This window comes from Salmo salar, chromosome ssa03 (genome assembly GCF_905237065.1).
Source record: "Salmo salar chromosome ssa03, Ssal_v3.1, whole genome shotgun sequence".
Lineage (NCBI taxonomy): Eukaryota > Metazoa > Chordata > Actinopteri > Salmoniformes > Salmonidae > Salmo > Salmo salar.
In genome coordinates, this window is record NC_059444.1 from 35,251,633 (window position 1) to 35,278,590 (window position 26,958).

The 26,958-nt window shown below is 42.1% G+C and overlaps 3 protein-coding genes across 8 annotated transcripts; 1 reads left to right on the forward strand and 2 right to left on the reverse strand.

Annotated features, from left to right (window-relative positions):
• Positions 1-1,215: 1,215 nt before the first annotated feature.
• On the forward strand, positions 1,216-4,215 carry LOC106600422 (sterile alpha motif domain-containing protein 13). Of its 2 annotated transcripts, XM_014191752.2 has the most exons (5): positions 1,216-1,571; positions 2,347-2,422; positions 2,539-2,581; positions 2,692-2,803; positions 2,903-4,215. In XM_014191752.2, exons 3-5 carry the CDS (start codon positions 2,544-2,546, stop codon positions 3,077-3,079), a joined length of 327 nt encoding a protein of 108 aa, XP_014047227.1. In that variant the 5' UTR covers positions 1,216-1,571; positions 2,347-2,422; positions 2,539-2,543; the 3' UTR covers positions 3,080-4,215. The 2 variants fall into 2 exon arrangements, with proteins under 2 accessions (XP_014047227.1, XP_014047228.1); XM_014191753.2 differs by lacking the exon at positions 2,347-2,422.
• On the reverse strand, positions 3,943-18,392 carry ssx2ipa (synovial sarcoma, X breakpoint 2 interacting protein a). Of its 3 annotated transcripts, none has more exons than XM_014191749.2 (16): positions 18,105-18,392; positions 12,924-13,049; positions 12,579-12,745; positions 12,178-12,390; positions 11,389-11,499; positions 11,045-11,180; positions 10,783-10,858; positions 10,469-10,655; positions 10,053-10,221; positions 9,437-9,576; positions 8,897-9,070; positions 7,154-7,271; positions 6,767-6,920; positions 5,469-6,544; positions 4,893-5,052; positions 3,943-4,214 (listed from the first exon to the last, which is right to left on the reverse strand). In XM_014191749.2, exons 2-14 carry the CDS (start codon positions 12,964-12,966, stop codon positions 6,388-6,390), a joined length of 1,845 nt encoding a protein of 614 aa, XP_014047224.1. In that variant the 5' UTR covers positions 12,967-13,049; positions 18,105-18,392; the 3' UTR covers positions 3,943-4,214; positions 4,893-5,052; positions 5,469-6,387. The 3 variants fall into 3 exon arrangements, with proteins under 3 accessions (XP_014047224.1, XP_014047223.1, XP_014047230.1); XM_014191748.2 differs by having other exon boundaries at positions 8,897-9,073; XM_014191755.2 differs by lacking the exons at positions 6,767-6,920; positions 7,154-7,271; positions 8,897-9,070; ... (8 more) ...; positions 12,924-13,049; positions 18,105-18,392 and having other exon boundaries at positions 5,469-5,655.
• Positions 18,393-20,283: 1,891 nt separating this feature from the next.
• mcoln3a (mucolipin TRP cation channel 3a) lies at positions 20,284-26,628 on the reverse strand. Of its 3 annotated transcripts, none has more exons than XM_045714768.1 (13): positions 26,392-26,628; positions 25,391-25,647; positions 24,929-25,011; positions 24,446-24,599; positions 23,329-23,410; positions 23,131-23,227; positions 22,733-22,832; positions 22,200-22,309; positions 21,863-22,012; positions 21,678-21,779; positions 21,388-21,510; positions 20,961-21,167; positions 20,284-20,727 (listed from the first exon to the last, which is right to left on the reverse strand). In XM_045714768.1, exons 2-13 carry the CDS (start codon positions 25,437-25,439, stop codon positions 20,593-20,595), a joined length of 1,392 nt encoding a protein of 463 aa, XP_045570724.1. In that variant the 5' UTR covers positions 25,440-25,647; positions 26,392-26,628; the 3' UTR covers positions 20,284-20,592. The 3 variants fall into 3 exon arrangements, with proteins under 3 accessions (XP_045570724.1, XP_045570723.1, XP_014046765.1); XM_045714767.1 differs by having other exon boundaries at positions 24,929-25,096; XM_014191290.2 differs by lacking the exon at positions 26,392-26,628 and adding an exon at positions 26,123-26,376 and having other exon boundaries at positions 24,929-25,096.
• Positions 26,629-26,958: the final 330 nt, after the last annotated feature.

The window sequence follows — 26,958 nt, forward strand, 5'->3', positions numbered from 1 at the left end:
AACCACAGTCAGCTTGCAGGCGCCCAGCCCGCAACAGGGAGTCGCTAGAGTGCGATGGGACAAGGACATCCCAGCCAGCCAAATCCTCCCCTAACCTGGAATACGCTGGGCCAATTATGCGCCGCCTCATGAGTCTCCTGGTCGCAGCCGGCTTTGACACAGCCCGGGATCAACCCCGGGTCTGTAGTGATGCCTCAAGCACTGCGATGCAGTGCCTTGGACTGCTGTGCCACCCGGGAGGCCCCTACATTCAAAACTTTAAATAGTTTGAGTGTGGCAGTGCTAAATTTGTGGTCTGTGTATTTTATAATTCCGTTAAAAATTCCGTCATGACCACAAGCTGTATTTCTTTCTTTTTTTTACTATAGATTCCCCAATAACCCAAACAGAACTAACAGGTTCTGGTTGTCTTAAATGGCTGATTCAAGAATTAGCCGTTTTTCATAGATTGTTTTGTTTCGAATCTATTTTAATATGTATATATAGTTCTTCAAAGTGAGTTTTCAATTAGTCACCATTTTGGATAGCACATTTTTCCTCGGTGTGGTTTGTTTAGGCAGTTCTAACTTTCCCAAAAGTTGTTTGAATCAATGGATTCCTCAATTTCATTGGTTGTCGTCTGTTGTGTTGTTCGTTTTTTGTTCTGGAGTCTATTCTTTCAGGGTTGCCCAATACAGAAGGCACAGATTCTGGTTCTCTGTTTTTGGCTGGATAGTCCTACGTTTTTTCTTATAGATTTGCAATCATAATTAAACCATTTTATCATGTCTTTTTGGGATAGTTTTTAGGTGTCTTTTAAAAAAATTGGATAAGGATGCCAATTTGTCAAAATGTTGTTTATGTTTTGTACACCCAAATTTACACCTTCCTTATTGTGATGAAATGTGGGGGCCATAAAGTTGTCTAGGAAGGGTTTAATTTTGGATTTCCAATTGCTTTCTGGTAGTTTTCCATGCTACTCTTAGGCCATCTACAGTGCATTCGGAAAGTATTCAGACCTCTTGACCTTTTCCACATTGTTACGTTACAGCCTTATTCTAAAATGTATAGCTTTTTTTCTCTCAATCTACACACAATACCCCATAATGGCGAAGCAAAGACAGGTTTTTAGAAATGTTTAAAATGTATTAAAAAAAGAAAACAATGAAATATCACATTTACATAAGTATTCAGACCCAAAGGTGATGACTAAATTGGGAGTTTTCTAATCTGACTTCTCTATGTGGCCATGTATGGAAATTGTCTTTCTGGGCCGAGCATCAGTTAAACTGCAGTACAGAAGCAAAACTGTAGGCTCAGTAGAAACCGTGCTTCTATACCGGAACCCTGTCCCATTCGCTGCGAACTGGCCAGTCAGGTTTGAGAATGGTGTGTGCGCCTGTTCACGAGCTTCTTGTCGCATGCCGACTCGCAGATCCTTTGAACATATCAGAAAATTGAATGAGAAATTCAGGTGGTTTACAGATCAAATACACAGCGCCAAGCACACGATCGTGAATAAACCGGATATTTATTTACACCCTAAGAACTATAAAAGGAAACCAACTATCTCTCGAATTAGCAATAAAAAGGTAAGTGTCAAATAGACTGAACCAGAACGTTGGCAATGATATGATACAATTTCAGTAGTAAGCTATAGTAATATTGAATAAAGTATCCTAAATGACTAATTATTCAAAGTTTGTAATGTATACCCATTCTTCTATTACTACATATTTCATACTGCATCTGACTTTTGTTACACATTGTAATGTTACACTTAAACAGTCCTCAATGTCATCACCATCAGCTATATTTCTGTCCACGGATGTGTATAGTCCTGAATGAAATGCAGTGTCTAAAGTTTAAACTATATGAATGATGCTTCTGGTGGAAATTAGCTTTCCAAAGATAAACTACTGAACATCCAAGACTGGTAGTCTCGTAGGTACAGTAGCTACACTGAATAGAGAAGTTTTAATCATGCCGATCAGGGAGCTTTAAATTGCCCCCGCCTCTGATATTTGGACTCAAATGTAAGCGCAACGCATTCCATGGCTTTGGATCAGGTCAGAATCCACAGACCGCATTGTATTTCAGTATACTCACTAATGTGCTGATTATATCCTCCATGTTATGTGAACCCTATTGCCCATCATCCATTGAAGACTGATTGCTTTTTGGCATTATTGAATGCGATTTCTGATCTATGCATTTGTACCATAGTATTTCCAGTGTCAAGCGCTCCACATCTATGTTGCTTAGCAACTGAGTACTCTACTTACTCGTGTCAGCATTTCAAAGAAATTGTTCAAAAAACGACTCTGGCTTCTCTATTCAACACTCAGTATATCAGGTGCTCTGTAGTTTAAGGTTTCAGAAACAACTGCCCATATCCAGATAACCTCTTGACACGTCCTATTACAACGAACTCACGTTTCAAGTAAGTAGTGAATGTGTTCACTTTATGACAGTCCTCATGTTTCTCCATAAACCTAATCTTTTGGATTCAATTGTATTTTTGCTTATCCATATCTCCATCTTTTCTTTTTCCTCTAGCTGGAATGGAGAACAAAACAAATGGATCAGTGGAAGCCAAAGTGTAAGTCTAGAGTCTAGGGGTTGTTCTTGTGTGGCTGTAGATAAGGGATATGATTGTGCTGTCCTCCTGCCTTGTCCCTATACCCATTTTCCTGTTCTGTCTTTTCCTAGTGTGGTGGAGAATGGCCAGCTGCCGGACCCTGCAGACTGGGCATTCACTGATGTTGTCAACTATTTCAAAGCTGCAGGATTTGATGAGCAGGCTACTGCTTTCCAGGACCAGGTAAAGATAGTAATTTACTAACCTTGCAAGTTGCTCTTTCTTCCCTTTCTTTCGTGTGGGTAAGAGCTTCCCAATCCCTTCCATTTGTTATTCTTGTAGGAAATCGATGGCAAGTCTCTGCTCCTGATGACACGGAATGACGTCTTGACTGGCCTGTCTATCAAACTGGGGCCAGCACTGAAGATCTACGAGTACCACGTGAAACCACTTCAAACTCAGCACCTGAAGAGTAATGCTAATGCATCACTGCATGCTCCTCAACGTGTAACAAGATAATCACGAGGCAGGACGGACAGACCAGTCCGAAGAGATTTACAGACACAAAAGGACAGTGGACGACGACGGGGCTTAGAAAACTCTTGCGTGGTTGCATCTTGCATCCTTCTGAAAAGATTATTTTACTTAAACTGTTAACAGATGCCAAATGATTTGAGCCGGTACGTCCATTTACAAAGACAGTGATCAGTTTGTTGGTAGTTAACTGAGTGGTATCAGTTTATGAAACCAAAGGACTTTAATTCTTTGAGGTCTTGGACAGCGTAAGATCAGTTTACAGGTCTTAAAAAGTACAGGTTTATTTTTTCTTCTTCTAAGAGTTAGTCTCAAAGCAAAATCAGGCTACTGAAGCAGATTCAACTGAATGGGTTATTTAATAGTGGACAATCCTTTTCAGAAGGATGCAAAAGGTGCACTAGATGGCTGACTTTGTGATGATCTATGTTCTACCCTTGTCCCATTGATATGATCAGTATATACCAAACTATTGGTAGGACATGTACGTGTTCGAACCATACTTACTGATCCTCCATTAATGCCATTTTCTTTTCCTAATATGCCACTATTTCACTTAATCAAAGCTGTATCTATGAGCATTATGCACATCAAAGGCATATTTAAGCACAGGGATATAGGATGATGAATGTGTTCTTTGATTTCCTTCATCTTAAATATATGGCATTTTACTTTCATGTTTGATGTGGATGCTTTTATCACGCATAACAGTGTCATGCTGCTGCCTTTTGTATTGTAAAGTTGCCCTGTTCACATTTTGCTGTTAGAAACTACTTGCATCTTAAGTAATGATTTGAGATGTACCACTGTCAGTCTTACCCAAGAACAATTAGCAAAACACAGTCATGTAGAGAAAGAAGAATGTTAATTTCTAAATACAAAAAGTCAAGAACAATGAATAAAATAGAATAGAAAAGGCACAATCATTTACTTGAAAACCACACTGTGCCATGAAAAATAAACCCGTCTCATCGTATCCTCTAAGGTGGTTGGCTGAAAATAGATGGCAAGTCTTCCTGACATGTTCTACACTTCATAAGATTTTGTGGCAGTGGATTGCCGTTGGCAATGAGGAGCAGTGTTGAGGTCAACTTTTTCCCTGTAGCATCAAAACGAAGGCCTGCGAGACAGGACAATACAGAGGTACAATGTGATAATACTCTTGCACATTAAATAAACAGGTATTTATCTGTAATGCAATCAAAGACTAGCATGGAATAGAGAATCTGTTTCACTTTACTGATTTAGTGTGGCTTACAGGCCAATCAAGGCAAGAATCTCAATTGCATACTCCTTCTCAAAACCCATTGGATGAGAAAGCAAGGAGGTCCTTACCCTCGCTACCCAGACTCCTTGCTCCAGCCAAACGCTACGCGCACGGACGTTAGTTTCTTCTCCGCAATGTGTCTGGATCGGAGTAGCTCCCTGACCCTTCACCAAATGCAAACACATTCGGGGCTGTCCAATTGGTCCAGAAACCAATGGGTTGGGCCAGAACACATGTGGGTAAAGCGGTGGTTTGAAAATTCATAATAGTCTTCGATACTCTGATTGGATAGAGACAATCCAATCGCTGATGACTTTTGCACAATTCCCTTTGTCACCACAAATGACTCCAATGACGGCAGTCTCAGATTAAAGTATGTAGCAAACGACAGAGCAGCAGAATAATTGTGTAAGTCGTCAGGCTACCTCCAACCATCTTCTTCAATGGGTTTTGAGAGGGTGAGGAATCGAGGAGTATGCAATTGAGATTCTCCCAAGGACTACATACACCAAAAAAAAAAAAAAGACTCACCAAAGAATGCTGTGGTCTGTCTTATGAGTCGCCCTCACAAGAAGGAGCACACCTTCTGTGGTCTGAAGGGGTTTGTACTGGAGGAGACCCCAGTGAGCAAGGGATCCTGGAGGGCATTTTGCATGCAGAACTGCTGAAGGTCTGCAGCTGCTTGGGACACCTACAAAGACAAAGGAATATAGCTGTGAAAGGGAAGCTCTACCTGTTGCACTCCTAACTAGCTAGACTCCTACAAGTCTAAATATCCTCCTTAAAAATGGGTGTTGTCAATAGTATGGTGTGAACACAGATCCTTGAATTAACGTTATGCTTTTCCTGCCGTTCAATGACTGTTGGGAATAATTATCCTGGGGCGTTAGGCCACACTCAATCTCGGCTATTAGCCTCTAGACCCAATAACTAAGAGTTCAAGTAAAGAATTTAGCTGAAGATTGTGTTTTCATGGCTAGCGCTCCATTTATGTGCCTAGATTCCACGCCCTTAGCGCTAGCTAGCTAACGTTACTGATGTTAGCTAGCTCCGACTAGTTTCCTGGGCATTTTACCAAATAGATTTTCGTGTGAAACAGATTCTTACCTTCACTCTGTTTATGCTCGCTTCAAAACGCAGCTGCTGGACAATTTTCTTCATCGCAACGAGGTTTGATGAGCCAGACATCTTTACTATTTTCTAGAAATGAAGCTGTGGGCTGTTAGCTCGACGGACGTGTAGACAAAGCACGGATGATCACACATCCGATTGTGACTTGCGCAGTCGCAGCGTTGCAGAGTAAGCGACCACACTTCCTGGTACAAACCGCTATGGGGCGCCAAGCACAAAAAGTTGAATTGATAGATTTAAAAAAAAAAATACGTTTATTGCAATTTCAGAGCAGCATACATGATAGCACTTCATTTTAAACATTTAGAATAAAGTTCTCATTAAACTATTCATGATATATCTGGAGTGAAAACAATGTGTAAACATTCTCATGGCTAGTCAGTAGCCTATTGATAGCTTTTCCCAAATTGGAAAACATTTGTAGTGATAGAGAATGCCAATTTACCCAAATTAAGGTTTGGCTGCCACTTGGCGAAAGCTTAGAGACTTGGATATGCTTTGCTTAATAAAAATGTATATAGAAGAGAAAGAAAAAAAACATTGGCATGTCCAATAAAGTGCTCTCTGAATGAATCAAGTTTGGTGAACGACAATGTGCTACTGTTCACTATTAGTCTGATCAAGCAACATGAGTTGCACAAAAATAGGTCTCCGTGGCATCCTGAGGCAGTTGTGGCGTGGAAACATGGTTCATGTTCATTAGGGCACGCAACAGAAAATGTTTTGCAACAGAAAAAAAAAAAGAAAAAAAAGAGTGCATCTTATTGGACAAATCCAGGTATTCTTTCCCTGTTTCAGTCCATTTTCTTCTGTTTGGTGCCTAATGAACACTGCCATGGATTGTCATCCGAGTTGTCTGTTGAGTCCACAGTAACACAATGGTACTAGTGTGTCTTCAGTTGAGGCTGTTTTCCTCTGACCCTAAAGAGAAGATACTACAGCAGTCTCCACCTCCGTGTCTGTGCTTTGACCTGACCGGAGTGTCTTCTCTACTGTGGATGGTGTTGGACTCCTGCCAGCTCCCTTGTTTTGAACTGCCTACAGAAGAGGAGCTTAGATAGATATATAGAAAACAAACAAAAGTTAACCATAGTTTGTTTGAGAGAACTTAAGTGATAATCAATGATACCGATTTGATAATATTATCTAAATGTAGGAATCAAAAATACAAAAAAAAGGGATTCATCTCACAAAACCATAATGACTACCAAATATCACCCTGACTGATGACTACTACAGTGAGCTGGCATAGAGCAAAGTAACTAGTAAACTACCTCCTGTCTGGTATGAGGCATAATGTACGGTAGAGATCAGCTGTGGAGGGCATGCCAGCATCAGAGGCAGCTTTAGGAGTTGAGAACGCAGTGTGCGTCCGAGATTTGGTCAGAATGGCAGGGCTGGAGGGGATCCTCATCTCTGGTTCACTACCTAGAGGGGAACAGGGACATGTGACCAAACACTCAAAAACACAATTTGATTCACAAAAGATCATTGGTGTGTTTTTTTGTTTTTGTGGTGATGCCGCATTATACAGTATGCTGCCCATCTTCCAATACAATCTTTTCTACACATATCTCCCAACAGAATCTGCAGTATACATTTTCCATTAATCTCGATCTGGATTAGCAATACGAATCGTTGCTGTGGCAATCACGACTTACTGACTGACAAGGCACGAGGAGTTTCTGACGTGGAATGTCTTTTGCGGTCCACGAACGAAGTCATGTTCAAGAATTGATTCTTGAGCCACAAGGCGCGGTCTTCCTCAAAAGCCTTTTTCTGTGAAAACACAAAAGAAAAAAAGGAAAAAAAAGGGGTAATACACAGTTACAGTGGCAAGAAAAAAAATGTGAACCCTTTGGAATTACCTGGATTTCTGCATAAAACTGGTCATAAAATTTGATCGGATCTTCATCTAAGTCACAACAATAGACAAACACAGCCTGCTTAAACTAATAACAATTATACATTTTCATGTCTTTATTGAACACACCGTGTAAAGATTCACAGTGTAGTGTGGGAAAAGTATGTGAACCCTTGGATTTAATAACTTGTTGACCCTCCTTCAGCAGCAATACACTCAACCAAACGTTTTCTGTAGTTGCGGATCAGACCTGCACAACGGTCAGGAGTAATTTTGGACCAGTCATCTTTACAAAACTGTTTCAGTTCAGCAATAATTTTAGGATGTCTGGTGCGAACCGCTCTCTTGAGGTCATGACACAGCATTTTAAAATCAGGTTGAGGTCAGGACTCTGACTGGGCCACTCCAGAAGGCGTATTTTCTTCTGTTGTTGACTTCTGCGTTTTGGGTCGTTGTCCTGTTACATCACCCAACTTCTGTTGAGCTTCAATTAGCAGACAGAGCCTTACATTCTCCTGCAAAATGTCTTGATAAACTTGGGAATTCATTTTTCTGTCGATGCTAGCAAGCTGTCCAGGCCCTGAGGCAATAAAGCAGCCCCAAACCATGATGCTCCCTCCACCATACTTTACAACTGGGATGAGGTTTTGATGTTGGTGTGCTGTGCCTTTTTTTCTCTACACATAGTGTTGTGTGTTCCTTCCTTCCAAACAACTCAACTTTAGTTTAATCTGTCCACAGAATATTTTGCCAGAAGCACTGTGGAACATCCAAGTGCACTTTTGCAAACTTCAGACGTGCAGCAATGTTTTTTTTGGAGAGCGGTGGCTTCTTCCTTGGTGTCCTCCCATGAACACTATTCTTGTTTAGTGTTTTACGTATCGTAGACTCGTCAACAGAGATGTTAGCATGTTCCAGAGATTTCTGTAAATCTTTAGCTGACACTCTAGGAGTCTTCTTAACCTCATTGAGCATTCTGCACTGTGCTCTTGCAGTCATCTTTGCAGGACGGACACTCCTAGGGAGTAGCAACAGTGCTGAACTTTCTCCATTTATAAACAATTTGTCTTACCGTGGACTGACGAACATCAAGGCTTTTAGAGATAGTTTTGTAACCCTTTCCAGCATTATGCAAGTCAACAATTCTTAAATCGTAGGTCATTTGAGATCTCTTTTGTTCGAGGCATGGTTCACATCAGGCAATGCTTCTTGTGAATAGCAAATTCAGTGTCCTGAGTCCTGAAATTCAGAGTCCTGACTCCAATTAGCTTTTGGAAAAGTCATTAGCCTAGGGGTTCACATACTTTTTCCAACCTACACGGTGACTGTTTAAATGATGTATTCAATATAGATAAGAAAAATAAAATCATTTGTGTGTTATTAGTTTAAGCACACTGTCTATTGTTGTGACTAAGATCAGATCAAATGTTATGACTAATTTATGCAGAAATCCAGGTAATTCCAAAGGGTTCATATACTGTAAGTGACAACTTGACAAAACATTTCCAACTCGAGAACTTGCCAAAAACAAAACGGATACCTCATGACCGAGGCGAATGGCAGCGTCAGTAAAGTTATGTCTCTCCCTCTCAAAGTTCCTCCTCTGCTCGTCAAAGAGCCTCCACCCCTCTTTGAGACGCTCCTTCTCCTCCAGAGTGTAGCAGTCATTCAGCAGAGCAGCAGTCTCATCATCATAGCAGGGAGAGTTGAGCTGCTGCTACACACACACACACACACGGTTATAATACTTGACTGAGAAACTCCTGGAAGGGTCAAATTCAAGGCAATAACAAGAGATGTACAGTAGATCAAATTTTAATTTGTCACATGCGCCAAATACAACTGGTGTAGACTTTACCATAATACAAATAAAATAGTAACACAAGAGGGAAACAAATAAAATGCACAAGAATGGAGCTACATACAGAGAGTACCAGATCAATGTGGTGCTACATACAGAAAGTACCAGTACCAGATCAATGTGCAGAGGTACAATGTATTTGAGGTAGATATGTACTTGAAGGCAGATACTTGTAGCTCGGTTTGAAAAAAAGAGTCTTGTGTTGCGGGTCTAACTAACCTGTAGGAGTTGCTGCTGGGTCTGGATGAAGTCTTTACACTGCTGGACCTCCAGTCTCATCCTCTCCATCTCCTCCTCGTGGATCTGTCTGGGGACCAGCTCTTTACCAGCAGACTGCTGGCTCTGCTGCACCAGGGAGGCTGGGAAGTGGATGGATGATACAACACATTATGATCAATGGTGGAGAAGAAAGCTCCCTGTGACATATAGAATTTATTGGCAGCAGAGTTGTTTACATTTATTTTTAAACCTTTATTTAACTGGCAAGTCAGTTAAGAACATATTCTTAAGTACAATGCCGGCCTACACCGGCCAAACCCGGACGACACTGGGCCCTATGGGACTCCCAATCACGGCCGGTTGTGATACAGCCTGGATTCGAACCAGGGTGTCTGTAGTGACGCCTCTAGCACTGCCTTAAACCGCTGGTAGTGAGAGCCAAAAATGCAGTAGTGCTGGTAGTGATTTTATGGCAGTCAGCCATAAATGGATTCTTTCATTTGCCTTCATGTAACACCCCTTAATGACTAGAGAAAGCCAGTGATGACTACTAGGTGAGTTACAGATTGTCTACTTCCATGATAAAATATATATATATAATGTGATGCGTTTGTACCCTGGCTGTCCAGTCTCTCCATGTGGCTCTTTAGTCTCCTCCACTGCTGTCGGATGCTATTGGTCAGCTGCTCCCGGGCATGCTCACAGGACTGGTCCCTAGCATGATCACATGACTGATCCAGGGTCTCCTTACTACAGTCACCAACCTCCTCTCTGTCCGAGCTGGCCTGAAAGCGTAACAATAGGCACGATCACTCCTCTACTCTTCACTGTGTTTATAGCGAAATGTCACTTCCATACTACGTAAAACGCTTTGAGATTTTGTGAATGTCTCTGCATAGACAGACACGATTCGTGATTAAGATTTGCAGGAGCATTTTTTAAAATAATTGATCTAATCCATTCATTACCACGTAAAAATAACTAAGTAGACTATTGCTACGGTGTCTCAGATAGGACAATCCATCAATTCACCCGTTCCAGGCCGTCTTCCGCATGGTCTCCTCTGGAGCTGGAGCAGGATTTCCTAGGACTAAGAATGGACACCATCTCCCGCTTCATCTGCTGCAGCACCTTCTTTAGCTCAACGTTCTCCAGCATCAGAGCCCTCTGACGACCCTCATAGTCACTCAGCAGGGACTTGTACATCTCCCCCTCATGTCTACAATCATGGCAAATAAATACGTACTCATCAAAGTGGGATCTCCAAAGCTATGTAGGATTTGTTGCATCAAGAGTTGATGAAAGCACCCAAAACAGACATGGTTCAGTTAGATGAGTATTGCTACCTGGCCTCCACCTTTCCAGTCTTCCATTGGCTTCTCTTCCCATCAGCCCGTCCCAAGTAGTTCAATACATCAATCGCTAGTAGAGATAAAGGGAGGAAAATGGGAGTGAGGGACTTTCTATATAGGCCTACATCATTTTCAGTGTTCTCAGACTTTTATGTTGTTGAAAAAAAAAAAAGAGAGGACACTAGGTTGCAAACATATTCACATTTCCAACAACCTTTGGAATAAGGAGGAAACCATTGTCTTGAGATACCCATACCTAGTTTCTTATCCCTCTTGTCCACCAGTAGCTGGTTGAGGCGTTCTTTGAGCTTGATGCTCTCCCTCTCCTTCCTCTTGGCATCATGGCTGTACTGAGAGGCTCTGCTGGCGATGATGCTCTGGAGCTTCTGCACCTAGGGTGTGTTCAGTAGGGAGAAAACGTTTTAAACGGGGATGTACTACCTGAACTTATCCAATAAGAACACATGTTTTGCTACGGTGTGCACTACCGAGCAAGATGCTGGATAAGGCTCACACACTCAAAACTACATTTCCAATGGACGCTTGCAGCTACATAAGCACATCATTCAATGATTAACAATTTTATGACAAAGTCGTTACCTCATCTTTTTCTGTTTTCAGGCAGTTCTGCAGAGTCTTGTTTTTGAGTTGCAGCTGTCTCTCTGTCTCAAGCAGTCCTGACTTCTCTCTTTTGTAGAGCTCCAGCTGATCCTTTGGGCAATTACATACATTTCATTTTTTTATTTTACCCCCCCCCCTTTTCTCCCCAATTTGATTGTATCCAATTGGTAGTTACAGTCTTGTCCCATCGCTGCAGCTCCCGTACGGACTCAGGAGAGGCGAAGGTCGAGAGCCGTGCGTCCTCCGAAACACAACCCAGCCAAGCCACACTGCTCACTTAACCCAGAAGCCAGCCGCACCAATGTATCGGAAGAAACACCGTACACCTGGCAACCGTGTCAGCCCGTATTGCGCCCGGCCCGCCACAGGAGTCGCTAGTTCGAGATGGGACAAGATCATCCCTGCCGGCCAAACCTCCCCTAACCCGGACGATGCTGAGCCAATTGTGCGCCGCCCCATGGGTCTCCCGGTCGCGGCCAGCTGCGACAGAGCCTGGACACAGCTAGCATTACGATGCAGTGCCTTAGACCACTGCGCCACTCGGGAGGCTGGGCAATTACATACTTGCTGTACATGTTATATCAACACAATTTTGCATACTCAATGTACTCACCTTGACAACAAGATCATAACAATAACATGTTGTATTCTAAGCAGTAAGACCTTTCAGGACACCGTCAAACCTTAACTTAGCTCCACAAGCTAGTATTTACTGACAATTTGCACCCTGCCTGGAAAACGATCTATGGGAAAGACTGCCTGACTGACCTTGAGTCTGGAGTTGGTGATCTGCAGGTGTTCCAGGGCACTGGAGCTCTTCAGCTGCTCGGTCTCCTGCTCCTGCAGGCTGCGCTGGCTGCGGCGGTGTATCTGGAGCAGCTCATACATCATGTTCAGGGCTGGCACCGTGTTCAGCCCCCAGCTTCCCTCTGGTGAGCTGGCCTCAATACAGGCAGAGGAAAAACCCAGAGAGTCCATCTCCTGTACAAGCCCCAAAAGAGGGCAGACAAATGGGTTAGCAGCATACAGTGAAAATTAAACTAGATCAATGAATAATCATTTAGCAACATCAGATACACAAACCTATAAATCAAGCAGTAAAATAAGCACCTACACAAAGTCAGTATGGACAATTCCAAATGTAAACTAAATCATAGTAATTTCAGTACCTGATTGATGTATGAGGTACACTGGGGAACATTCTCCTCAGTGCAGAAGGCACTTAACACATTGTAGGAGCTCTTGGACAGTGTCTTGGTGGAGGAGTGCATCGTAGGAAGGTTATGTCTCGAGGGGGACATCGTCATTCTTGATATGCTGTTGATCTCATGGTTTTCTAAACACAGCAGGGAAACAGAGAGAACAACCAATTGATAAATCACAAGTTCACAGGCAGCTGACTATGAGGCTTAAAAAACAATTGTGCCCAAAAATAGGGCTAAATCCCACACCATCCAACAAAAATCCATATAAAAACAAACAATTGTCCCCGGGTCCCATTTGAAATAAATTACCTATTGATGGCTCTATGGTTGCTGTCGTCCACCAGTCTCCCATGTCAAAGCGTCAAGACACTTGGGAGGTCATCCGCGAGATGACAGACCTGACCGACCGGAGGCTGCACTCACTGGAACAGAATCCTGAAATAGAGCGTCAAGCAGCAAGCCAATGACATAAGACTCCAAGGCAGCATAATCTGGGTCGATTCTTCACCAACGCCATGCGGGATTAAACGTAATCTGTGTGTTGTGACAGCATGGGACGGGTTGGGGGTGGGTAGGGCTTTCAGGCCTTGGCTGTTACACTGGACTGTAGTAGAGTGATACTTTGAGCTTGAGTAAAGAGGGTTTTGCATGTTAACTTTAACTAGGCTAATGACTGTATGCCAGGGGAAGGCTTTTAGACACCCACACAGAAAGGCCACTGACTGTGGTGTGTGCAAGGTTTAATTAACAATGCCAGTGGAACTGAATTCAAAATGCTTAGTTTGAGAAAAATGGCTTCAACAAGAGGCAACTTCACACTCATTATTCAAGAGGGCCTCTTCAGTACTTCATTGTTCTCTTTGACTCTATATAATAACGTCGACCTATACGCTGACTCGTGAATGAATTTATAAGGAAGTACATTGGAGATGTTGTACCCACTGTGACTATTAAAACCTACCCTAACCAGAAACCGTGGATGGAGGGCGGCATTCGTGCAAAACTGAAAGCGCGAACCACCGCATTTAACCATGGAAAGAGGTCTGGGAATATGGCTGAACATAAACAGTGTAGTTATTCCCTCCGCAAGGCAATCAAACAAGCGAAATGCCGGTACAGGGACAAAGTGGAGTCGCAATTCAACGGCTCAGACACGAGACGTATGTGGCAGGGTCTACAGGAAATCACGGACTACAAAAAGAAAACCAGCCACGCCCCGGACACCGACGTCACACTTCCAGACAAACTAAACACCTTCTTTGCCTGCTTAGAGGATAATACAGTGCCCCCGTCTTGGCCCTCTAACAAGAACTGCGACACCCACTTCCTCTTCTCCGCGGCTGACGTGAGTAAAACCCTCGCAAGGCTACTGGCCCAGATGGCATCCCTAGCCGCGTCCTCAGAGCATGCGCAGGTGTGTTTAGGGACATATTCAATCACTCCCTATCCCAGTCTCCTGTCCACACATGCTTCAAAATGCCCACCATTGTTCCTGTACCCAAGAAGGCAAAGATAACTGAACTAAATGACTACTGCCCCATAGCACTCACTTCTGTCATCATAAAGTGCTCTGAGAGACCAGTCAAGGATCATATCACCTCCACCTTACCGGCCACCCTAGACCCCCTTCAGTTTGCATACCGCCCTAACAGGTCCACAGACGATGCAATCGCCATCACACTGCACAATCCCATCTGGACAAGAGGAATACCTATGTAAGAATGCTGTTCATTGACTACAGCACAGCATTCAACACCATAGTGCCCTCTAAGCTCATCATCAAGCTGGAGGCCCTGGGCCTCAACCCTGCCCAATTGGGTCCTGGACTTTGACGGGCCACCCCCAGGTGGTGAAGGTAGGAAACAACATCTCCACCTTGTTGACCCTCAACACTGGGGCCCCACAAGGGTGCGTGCTCAGCCTCTTCTGTACTCCCTGTTCACCCATGACTGTGTGGCCATGCACGCCTCCAACTCAATCATCAAGTTTGCAGACGACAACAGTATTGGGCTTGATTACCAACAACGAGACAGCCTACAGGGAGGTGAAGGCACTCGGAGTGTGGTGTCAGGAATACAACATCAACAAAACAAAGGAGATAGTGAACTTCAGGAAACAGCAGAGGGAGCAGCCCCCATCCACATCGAAGGGATAGCAGTGGAGAAAGTGGAACGTTAAGTTCCTCGGCGTACACATCAACGAAAAACTTTATGGTCCACCCACAGACAGTGTGGTGAAGAAGGTGCAATAGTGCCTTCAACGCATCAACGGGGGGCAAACTATCTGTCTTCCATGACACTTATAGCGCCCGAAGTCACAGGAAGGCAAAAAAGATCAAAGACAACAACCACCCGAGCCACTGTTTGTTCACACCACTACCATCCAGAAGGCGAGGTCAGTACAGGTGCATCAAAGCTGGGACTGAGAAACAGAAGCTGTTCTTCAATCAAGGCCATCAGACTGTTAAACAGCAATCACCATCTGCTGCTGCCTACATGGAGACCCAATCACTAGCCACTTTAACAAATGGATCACTAGTCACTTTAAACAATGCCAATTTAATAACGTTTATATATCTTACATTACTCAATCATATGTATACTGTATTTTATACCATCTAACCATTGCTCACCCATATATACTCAGCAAAAAAAGAAACATCCCTTTTTCAGGACCCTGTCTTTCAAAGATTATTTGTAAAAATCCAAATAACTTCACAGATCATCAATGTAAAGGGTTTAAACACTGTTTTCCATGCTTGTTCAATGAACCATAAACAATTAATGAACATGCCTGTGGAATGGTCGGTAAGACACTAACAGCTTACAGACGGTAGGCAATAAGGTCACAGTTATGAAAACTTAGGACACTAAAGAGTGCTTTCTCCTGACTCTGAAAAACACCAAAAGAAAGATGCCCAGGGTCCCTGCTCATCTGCGTGAACGTGCCTTAGGCATGCTGCAAGGAGGCATGAGGACTGCAGATGTGGCCAGGGCAATAAATTGCAATGTCCGTACTGTGAGAAACCTAAGACAGAGCTACAGGGAGACAGGACGGACAGCTGATCGTCCTCACAGTGGCAGACCACGTGTAACAACACCTGCACAGGATCAGTACATGCGAACATCACACCTGCGGAACAGGTACAGGATGGCAACAACTGCCCGATTTACACCAGGAATGCACAATCCCTCCATCAGTGCTCAGACTACGCAATAGGCTGAGAGAGACTGGATTGAGGGCTTGTAGGCCTGTTGTAAGGCAGGTCCTCACCAGACATCACCGGCAACAACATCACCTATGGGCACAAACCCACCATCGCTGGACCAGACAGGACTGGCAAAAAGTGCTCTTCACTGACAAGTGGCAGTTTTGTCTCACCAGGGGTGATGGTCGGATTCGCGTTTATCGTCGAAGGAATAAGCGTTACACCGAGGCCTGTACTCTGGAGCGGGGTCGATTTGGAGGTGGAGGGTCCGTCATGGTGTGGGGCGGTGTGTCACAGCATCATCGGACTTAGCTTCTTGTCATTGCAGGCAATCTCAACGCTGTGCATTACAGGGAAGACATCCTCCTCCCTCATGTGGTACCCTTCCTGCAGGCTCATCCTGACATGACCCTCCAGCATGACAATGCCACCAGCCATACTGCTCGTTCTGTGTGTGATTTCCTGCAAGACAGGAATGTCAGTGTTCTGCCATGGCCAGTGAAGAGCCCGGATCTCAATCCCATTGAGCACCTCTGGGACCTGTTGGATTGGAGGGTGAGGGCTAGGGCCATTCCCCCAAGAAATGTCCGGGAACTTGCAGGTGCCTTGGTGGAAGAGTGGGGTAACATCTCACAGCAAGAACTGGCAAATCCGGTGCAGTCCACGAGGAGGAGATGTACTGCAGTACTTAATGCAGCTGCTGGCCACACCAGATACTGACTGTTACTTTTGATTTTGACCCCCCCCCTTTGTTCGGGACACATTATTCCATGTCTGTTAGTCACATGTCAGTGGAACTTGTTCAGTTTGTCTCAGTTGTTGAATCTTATGTTCATACAAATATTTACACATGTTAAATTTACTGAAAATAAACGCAGTTGACAGTGAGAGGACGTTTCTTTTTTTGTTGAGTTTATACATACATATTCTCATTCACCCCTTTTTGATTTGTGTGCATTAGGTAATTGTTAGATTAACTTTTGATATCACTGAATTGTCGGAACCAGAAACACAAGCATTTCGCTACACTCACATTAACATCTGCTAACCATGTGTATGTGACAAATAAAATGTGTTTTGATTTCTAATATGATCCTTAAGATTTTCCTGGTGAAACAAGCTCAACCACATTCTACACTCTCACCACTCCCCTTTAAATAGGTAACTGTACAGTTCGACAAACTCCGTTAGAACATATATTGTGCATTTTAGACTTAAGTATAGTAGACCTGACTGTCTCAATTGCCTTGGGCAACACGTGATACCACCAGAGTAGAAAGTTAGTCGAGCCACAGAGGCAGTAGCTATGTCGGAAAACAGTGGGAAAACACCTTCTCAGGCGCCCTTATCCACTGATCCAGGCTGCATCTTCTGTACACGGATACTCACTCCCGTTTAACCAAAGACACTGATTTCCCCTTTTGTCTGTGATTTGACTTTGCCCTATGTCACACTGTTACCATATCCACTGTGCCTCCATCTAAATCCAAGAAGAGCAACCAACTAGCTAGCTAACAAGAAGCAAACATTTTAGCTAGTGTTGACATGACCATTGGGTGAATATACTGTCAACACACTTTGGCACCTTTTCATACAGTATTTAACCCGTTGTTTTACCCAAAAGCCTCAGACTTTTCTGTTTCCATCTATGCAGGGCCCCATGGCTCCGGCGGACCTGCTGTCACTTGGGGCCAAAGCCAGGCCACCGGTACTAATCAGATAAGATTTACATACCACTGGCTAACTGTGAACTTTAACACCTTCTCACAAAGCAACTGTTTTGATTATGCATAGATTATTGATTCTGCTCTTGACAAGTCCTCACTGTCAGCCCTTGCTATGGAAACACAATTTCCCTAGTAGACAATAAGGGTGTGTATGTACAAGTGTAACTCTGGTGTTACAGTTGAAAAGCAGTAGCTAAAACATTACTACTGTTCGCTTCTTCTTATCATCTTATTGAGCTGCTGCAAGTGAGTCAAATGAACAAACAGGAGGCTCATTTGAAAACGTAGTCACTCATGTAGTTACAAGCCAAGTTAAAAAGTTAACTGTCTAACGTTAACTTGTCACCCTTTCAGCTACTATTAATCTGTTATCTTGTTGAACTGGTTTACCTACAGTAACGTTACCTAGCCAGATAGAAAGCTGCTAGCTTCTGTAGTAACGTTAGCTGGCTAACTCTGCTTTGATGAAACTTGTATAATAGCTAACGTAACGTGTGTATAAAGTTAGCTAGCTAACGAAGCAAGCAAGGACGTGGCTGGATAGTGGATACTCACTTGACTTGATTAGACTGCCTTAGTGCCTGCAAAGCCAACTCTATGCGAAGCCGAGAATGCTAGTGTACAATGATTTTCTCGGTCTAGTTCTTGACAGTGAATGCCAAGCCACTTGGATAATTCTGCTCACATTGACGCACTGTGGTACAGTTGACCCCACATTTACAAAATTAGATTTTTTTTTTAAGTGGACGTCTTTCTGGCTTCAAAACAAACACCACCGTCATTGGCGAATGCGTTGTCAAGCAACCAGTATTCGTCCGCTGTATTGGATCATGCGCACACCTTTAACGGACGATGTATGCAAATATGGAAGGCTGTTAAGTGCATTGTCGTGCTTTTCCATTGAGATTTACACCCACTTTACACCCACACAAGTGGGTCGCCAGTGTTTTATGATAATGTTGGAATTAAAAAACATAATTTCTATTGTACTCTTTAGGAACTTAGTCTGGGTATGAAGTTACTGTTGAGATTTAGAAAATTAGAATGCACAGGGTGCGATTTTTAAATTCAGTCACTGACAGTCACTCAATGAGCCCATGTCAGCTAACATTATTTAGATCACTAGGTAAAGTAATCTAGTCAGATTACGGACAGGGCATGTGACCAGGGGCCATGACCTCCACCATTGATTTTGTTATGAACATATATGAATTGCAGGAAATTAGCTTTAAAATTGCAGAAATTTCTCACCACGCCATGGCAAAATGTGTAAAATGGCAGGAAATGTGTTTTAAAACTGCAAAAGAAATCTTCCCCTCATGGCAAAATGAGTAGAATTGCAAGAAATGTTTTTTAAAACCATAACATTTTCTCTATAACCCATGGCAAAATGTGTAGGATTGCAGAAAATGTACTTTAACACTACAAAAAAATAATAATAATCCACTGCCAAGAGAGGGAGGGGGGAAGGACACCAAACCAAATCTCGCTTAGGGACACCAAAAGGCTAGAGGCGCTTCTGCCTGATGAGCTCTGATGTTTTCCTGAACTTTCCAATACCATCCGGATGCATTTTTAGTGACTTACTGCTGCAAAGACAAATTGTTCCACCTTTCCCATAGTCAAGTCATTTGAAACATATTCAAAAAACAAAAATTAAGTGGAAAAAAATGAAAAGAAAAAGAAACTAGAACATTCTAAGTGCATAAACCCATTTGAACTTGGCGCTGTAAGGTGTGGTATAGTCTAGCCAGCAATAATGGCACGCAAGCAAAAAAACAACACTGTCAGACATCTTAAAGTAAATTATGTTGTCACATCATTGTTCAGTGATTATAGTAATTTGTCTGATGATCATAATACATGTATTTGATGATGTGTTCTGACTCAATCTTGGTAAAATAGTATTATTCTATAATGAGTGTATTCAAATAGCTACAGTTTTCTTAAAAATGAATTCAGAAGTGTTAGATAGAACCTTATTGCTGAACCCAGATTGACATTTCAGAGCCACAAGGTTATACTGTATCTGAGATTGCATCCCCCTAAAGAAACTGATTTACAAATGTCTCAGGATTTTTGATACTCTGCACTTTAGGTATCTTTAAGGTGAGGACCTTAATGGGTTATGAAAGAAGAATTCACTACAAAACAGTTCTGAGATCTGGGATGTGAAAATGTTGATAATTATTATCTCAGAACTATGCTTTGCGTAGACAGAACTTTATAGTCCCATGGTCACGATCTCTAAATACATAATGTCTATTTGTTTTGCCCGTGAACCACCACTCAGATTATATTTTGGCCCACCAAGCCCAAAAGTTTGAGAACACCTGCTCTAGTGTAATTGTGTTTCCATCAGGAATGTGACACTAATGACTTGGGGCGAGCAGAATCAACAACCTCTGCATCATTCAAGACAGTTGCTTTGTGAGAAGGTGTTGAAGTTCACAGTTAGCCATTGTTATGTAAATGCAGGCAGAAAAGTAACCAGGGCCTGGGCTTGGCCCCAAGTCTGGGCATGTCCCCCGGAGCCATCCATGGTCCAGTGAGACCCGGGTGCCGGCTCACGTAGACGGAAACAGAAAAATCTGTCTTTTGGGCAAAACACCAGGATAAATCCTATTGGAAACTCGCCATTAGCCCACTGATTTAGCCTACCTATGAGTGATATGAGTGAATGCATACATTTCCTCTACTATGTTACCTAGTAAACGCAAGCACAAACACAATGTCACGTTACATTAAAATACCACCTATTGTGCAATTTAATTGTTCATACATAATTACATAACGTTCAAACATAATAATATCAAATATAAAAAAAATAATATATTCCTTATTGATCGACATATACAACCTTTAAACAATTTTCAAAATACATTTCCCAACACATGAATAGAGCTTTAATGCCTATTAACATATGTCACACACACACACACACACACACACACACACACACACACACACACACACACACACACACACACACACACACACACACACACACACACACACACACACACACACACACACGGCTACTTTATAGGGTGTATCCAAAGCAGCAGCAGCAGGTGGGTTCCTTGTCTATCTTATACTTCCCAGAGTCAGGCTGGTCTCTACACTCAGCCACAAAGGCCTTCAGCTGGGACACCAGGACTCTGTCCTTCTGGTGTTGCTGAAAATAAACAGTATGGCAGTTAACTTTGTGAACATTTACATACAATACTATACTATTACCATGTTACATAACCACGGTATTGTGTGCTGTAACGTTACATATACCAGGAAGGAGAAGCAACATTATACCAGATCATTGAAGTACCATCTTTCTCATTGAACAGGCATACAGAAGATAAACAGGGATGGTTACTTTTGATTATGTCATGCCATGTTAATTCAAAAGCTGACCTTGATGGTCTCGTATGTGTCTGTGATGAGGGCAATGAACAGACTGAGCACCATGTAAATGAAGAGAGAGAGGAAGGAGTAGAGGTAGAGCCTGCTGAACAGCCACACAATGTATCTCTTCTCTCTCATCTTCTGGAAAGTGGAGTACAAGTCATCACCGTTGATCAGAGAGAACAGGCACTCCGTCACCTTGTCCAAGGTCCGGAACTGGTAGAAAATCAATTGGTAACACTTTGCATTAAGATATGTTGTGTTATAAATTATTAAAAACTTGTATTAGTTATATGTAATAAACCATTGTAACACATTGGTTAAAATTGTAGCCCTTCATATACTGGACTGATCTTATATATGTGGATTCTAAAAGATCTTGGGGCTACATATACAGGTACCGTATACCTTTTTGGTTTTTAGTGTACCTACTTACTTTCTCATGATACGGCCCCAGAACGATCCAGCCACAGAAACAGTAGCCCAAGTAGATCAAGCCAGCACAGCAGGAGAAGCGGATCACATTTGGAAACGCTGCCCTTAGGGCCAGAATTAGGATCTAGGAGGAACAAGGAACCTTACTCATCTATGTTTCACTATTTGAATATGTGCTGTCCTTTATGAAGTCCATGTACTGTAATGTTCCTATTCAAAGAACAAATCCTTGCTGTGGCGCTGATGGAACATTGCTGTTAAATTGAGTTCATTTCTTATGTTAGTCCTTACGTTATATTTCTTAAAGAAACCCAGGTAGCGGATAACTCCAACCCAGACAAGCATTGTGGATGTCCCAAGCAAAATACTGCAGACATCATAGTTTGTAAGGTCCTGAAAAATACAGAAATATAAATGTCATATTGGACATACAGACACATGAACAAAAGGTATGTGCTCAGGTGTAGTCACTACACCTTAGTCTGTATTCCTATTTTGAGGGCGGATCCAGCGATGGTCAGTGTATCGCTGACGATGATCAGAATATACCATCCGTTCACAAACTCCATGCGCTCAGACCAGGACACAGTTTTACCAAAGTAGGTGTGGAAGAATGCAGTGTAATGCTGAATGAGAGAAACACACACCATAAACAAAAACACATCAATATTAACGCTATTGTTATAGTGAGTAGGCGATCATGAGCTGGGTATGCTTCTACTTGTATATTGTATGAATGCCTGACCATATTCATGGTATGCACAATCCTAATATTTAACCTATTACCCCTATAGAATGGTCTTCTTAACTTACAAACTGGAGCTGAGATCCTTTGTAGACTGAGCGTGTGCACAAGATGAGTGAGGTAAAGCAGGCGAGGATGACGAGGGAATCGAACAGCAAGAGGTGGTTGTTCTTCCCAGCTGCAAATTCAATCAATCAGTAAATTAGATAGTGACACTTTTTTCCCCATGCATATAGGATGGAGGCTGACAGATTACTGCCACTGCAAATGGTAGGATCTCTACTGTAAATGTATGAAATATGGACTGTAGTAATGTGGAGGATGAACATGCTGAGCAACAGATTATGAACATTTTCAAAATGTTTTAAATTGTGCCTCCTTCTGGCATTGAGAGGCACAGCCCTTGTTAGAACTACAGTATGTTACAAATAAGGAGACGTGACAGTCTGACTCAGCTCACTAAACACTCTAAATCTTAACTACTGAGGTCACAAAGAATGTAGCTATTACTCAGACAAATCGTATGCTGACTGAACTAATACAGTTAGTGAAGCAAAGCATTTTTTTTTTACATACTGGGATGATCTTATGATATACTTACAAGTGCTTGCAACATTCCAGTCTTTACATTCATTGATTCCAACATTATTTTCTAAGTTAATCTTTATCCTCCCACTGTGTGCACGATTGTCAAACATTATCTGCCAAAAATAAAGTCAGACAGAGACATCATTTGCTAGTGAGTTCTAGCAAGGATGACTGAATCCAGGTTTCAGCAGCTGGATTTCTACTAGTTTAAGAAACATTTTAAATGCACCATTACTAGAAAACGGAGAATTGACTAGCTTTTCCATGACACAAATGAATCCGTAAACTTTGTTGACTCGCTACTGGTTTCCATTTGTCTTCTCCATTGACACAGAGGACAGCTGCATCCCACTTAAAAGCCTAAAAGAGCTTGAAGAAGTTGTTCCCTGAGTCATACAACCCACCACCTACAATTATACTAAAGGCATAACAGTCTGGGAGCTCGTGGTGGCGCACTGTCTGCAGGTTGATGGCTTTCAACGTGAGGTAGATGTTTACAGACAACAGCCTGAGTGAGAGACAAAGAAACATTTATGATTATAGACTACAACAAAAGAAACCTAATATAGGGGGCCAACTGTAGTTTGACTGTTGGTCTGGGTCAGTCACCTTTTAAAATCCAGAGAAAAGTTGATGTCTCTTGACAAAGTTCTATCCTCCAATGGCTCCAGAGGATATATGGAAATACATTCTGTGAGAAAAAAACAGAAAGGTCTTCATAATATATCTTAATCCACTTTAATGACATGACACATTTAGGTCTCTACACTTAGGATTCAGTGGAAACTCTTGTAATGGTTACAAACAATTCCCAAACTTCCTGTTTCTGCAGTCACACGAATTAACTGACAATGAGATAAATACTATACACTGAGTGTACATAACATTAGGAACACCTGCTCTTTCCATGACATAGACTGACCAGGTGAATCCAGGTGAAAGCTATGATCGCTTATTGATGTCACCTGTCAAATCAACTTCAATCACTGTAGATGAAGGCGAGAAGACAGGTAAAAAAATATTTTTAAGCCTTGAGACAATTGAGACGTATTGTGTATGTGTGCCATTCAGAGGGTCAATGGGCAAGACAAAATATTGAAGTGCCTTTGAATGGTAGTAGATGCCAGGCGCACCAGTTTGAGGGTGTCAAGAACTGCAATGCTGCTGGGTTTTTCATGCTCAACAGTTTTCAGTGTGTATCAAGAATGGTCCACCGCCCAAAGGACATCCAGACAACTTGACAACAGCTGTGGGAAACATTGGAGTCAACATGGGCCAGCAACCCTGTGGAACACTTTCGACACCTTGTAGAGTTCATGTCCCAACAAATTGAGGCTGTTCTGAGGGGATAAGGGTGTGCAACTCAAAATTAGGAAGGTGTTCCTAATGTTTTGTACACTCAGTGTAAATCTACTACAACAACAAACAATCTGGGTACTGACAGCTGTGAGAAGCCAGAGATCTGTAAATAGGACAAACAGTCCACGGTCAGTGTTCAGTTGAGCATGTAAGCAGATATTTAACAGCTGGAATGGATTAACCTAACAAAATAACTTACATACTGTTTATTCCCAGTCAATGTGAGCGCATATATTAAAATTAAACATTATTCTCCCTTATCATATATATTTTTTAAGATATCTAAACCATGTTATTATCCTCTCTTATAGAACACTTGAGGCTATCACAAAAAATAAATTCATAATATACTGGTGTGCTCTTGTACCTTTGTCTACATGTGGGTCTATATCAAAGGTGTCGTTGCCAGGGGAGATGCTGCCTTTCCTGAAGAACTCCTGACAGAGGGTCAGAGGGGTGTACTCGCCCTCTATCTTCTCATACGCATGGTTCCCTACCGTCAGGTTCTGCAGGTTTATAAACTGAAACAAGGAAAATATAGTGAGACATGATATACAACCATGTTCTTGGCCAGATTTGTCACAGGTGGTGCAAATGAGGAATTTCACTATATTGTTTTTTTGTCAACATGTTTAGGGTAGCTATAGTTTCACTATAAACAACACCGTGCGCCACTGTTTGATAAGTCTCATATGACTGTGTAACAATTTTAGATGACACACCGGTGAATCAGCTACTGTATCCTTTAAATACTCTGCTGTAATCTACAGAAGACAATTCATCAACACTGGTAGCCAACAAACAGTGAGAAAGACTTTACTGTTTTTAGGTAATTTGAAGTCTACATTACCCTATCGATGATGTAATAGATGTGGTCGTACACATCTGTTTTGGTGTAAACTGCGTATCTGTCCACACGTTGATCCTTATATTCTTTCAGGAAGAGGTGTTTAAACACAATCAGATTTTCCTCTTTAAAAGTCACCATCATCTCGTTACTCAATCCAAAAGACACTAACTGAGGAATACAAACATGTAATAGATACATACATCAATTATGCGTAACACAAAGCATTTGAGATTTTTTCATTTTATTAAGTGAATAAAATATTTTTGGATTTTAGACATGGTCTTTCTATGGACTTCCATAATTGTGTAATGCCACTTTGGCTCACAGTCATGGTTTAATGGGGAAATGGTTAAATCTTTGGGTATTTCACTTCTCTCTAGGCGGGTATATTGTACCTATATTTTACATGACCGACAGTAGTAGCCTAAGTCTCCTCCTACACTGTATTCCACAGTAGCCTACCTGGAATGTGATGATGGCAATTTTCAGAATCTGTAACATTAGTTTCCATGGTTTCCGGCCCCTGGCTCTATATTTTTCACAGGGGTTCATAAAGAAGTACTTGAGCCTCCTCCTGAAGTCTTCCACCACTTTGGAATCACCGGGGCTCTGGCTGGAGATGGGGCACCGGGTGCAGTGGCCATTTGGGCTCCTCTCTGCTGGCCCCTGGGGCACAAGGGGCTCCACATCATCCATCTGGGCAAGGAGATCCTTCTATACTGTAGATACCACTCGATTAGTCACACACAGATTTACATGACAGCCAAGGTCAAGGGAAGAAGTGGCAGTGGTTAAAATGAATCAGCATTCTGATTGTCATTTCAGCTGGTGTTTAGTCAAACACAGGATTTCACCATCTTGGAATTATGAACTAGTACTAGGCTACCGAAACTAATACAGAGAGAGTCAGGCAGATTCAAACAGACATGTTTCCGAAAGTGCAGAATAATGTGATGAAAGAGAAAGAGTTCAGACATTCTTTTCATTTTGATCTACATCTAAACAGGTTTGACTGCATTCAATGACTTCTGTCACTGTCACTTTTTATGCTCCCATGGGCTCCATAAATGACACTAAAACATGATAAATTACACTGGCCTGTGACATCTATGAACACTTCTTATTTTCCATTACTCATTAGCATGAAGATGTAGGCCTACAGCAGAGCAAACACATAAACAACTTTAAAAATACCTTTATATTGGTAAAACGTAGGAAAATGTAATGTGGTCCACATAAAGTTGCTGCTCAACTACAATTGATACTGTCTAACACAAGTGGCAAAAAAACAAAAAAACATTTACTGTCCCAAATCACCAAATATAAATCAAGATACAACCTCGTTATTTGATCTAAATATTTAAACGTCTTCATCTTTGTCTTTGTCGTCATCATAACACTTTGCTAGGTTATTCCTACTAAAAGTTTGAACATAAATGAAACCGCGACGGTTTATCATTTACCTATAATCCAGAGATACACCTGCCGCGTTCTGTTGAGCAGATTGTTTAGCGCATGAACGAGCACATTTTTTCTGTCAACATCGGATAGAACACACACCGAGACACTCGATCACTGACTGTCATTCTCTCGCGTCATTCTGCGGTTTTCCTCTTTTTCCATAGTAGCGGGAAGATGTTTGAGGGGGAATAAAAAAGATCCCCGTGCTAAAGACGGCTATAGGTCCGCTAATAAAGGACTAGTAAAGGCCCAGTGCACTACTTTTGTGGAAAAGGAGAATGTTCTAACTAAAAAATGTTTTGCCCGTGCTACAGATGGCTATATCGGTCCGCTAACACAGGATTAGTAAAGGCCCAGCACCACTTATGAAAAATGTAACCACAAAATATTTATGTAATTTTTATTTAATTTTATTCAGATTTCTCAGGGGGTCCCCCCACCCCCCTCCAAAAAAAGAGTTCCCAAGACCAAGACCTACATTTACAAAAATGACTGAATTTTGAAGTCTGACTGAAAAGCTCAAGTTTCATGCATGTAATTGCCTAATTTACTTCTCAGGATCATAAAAT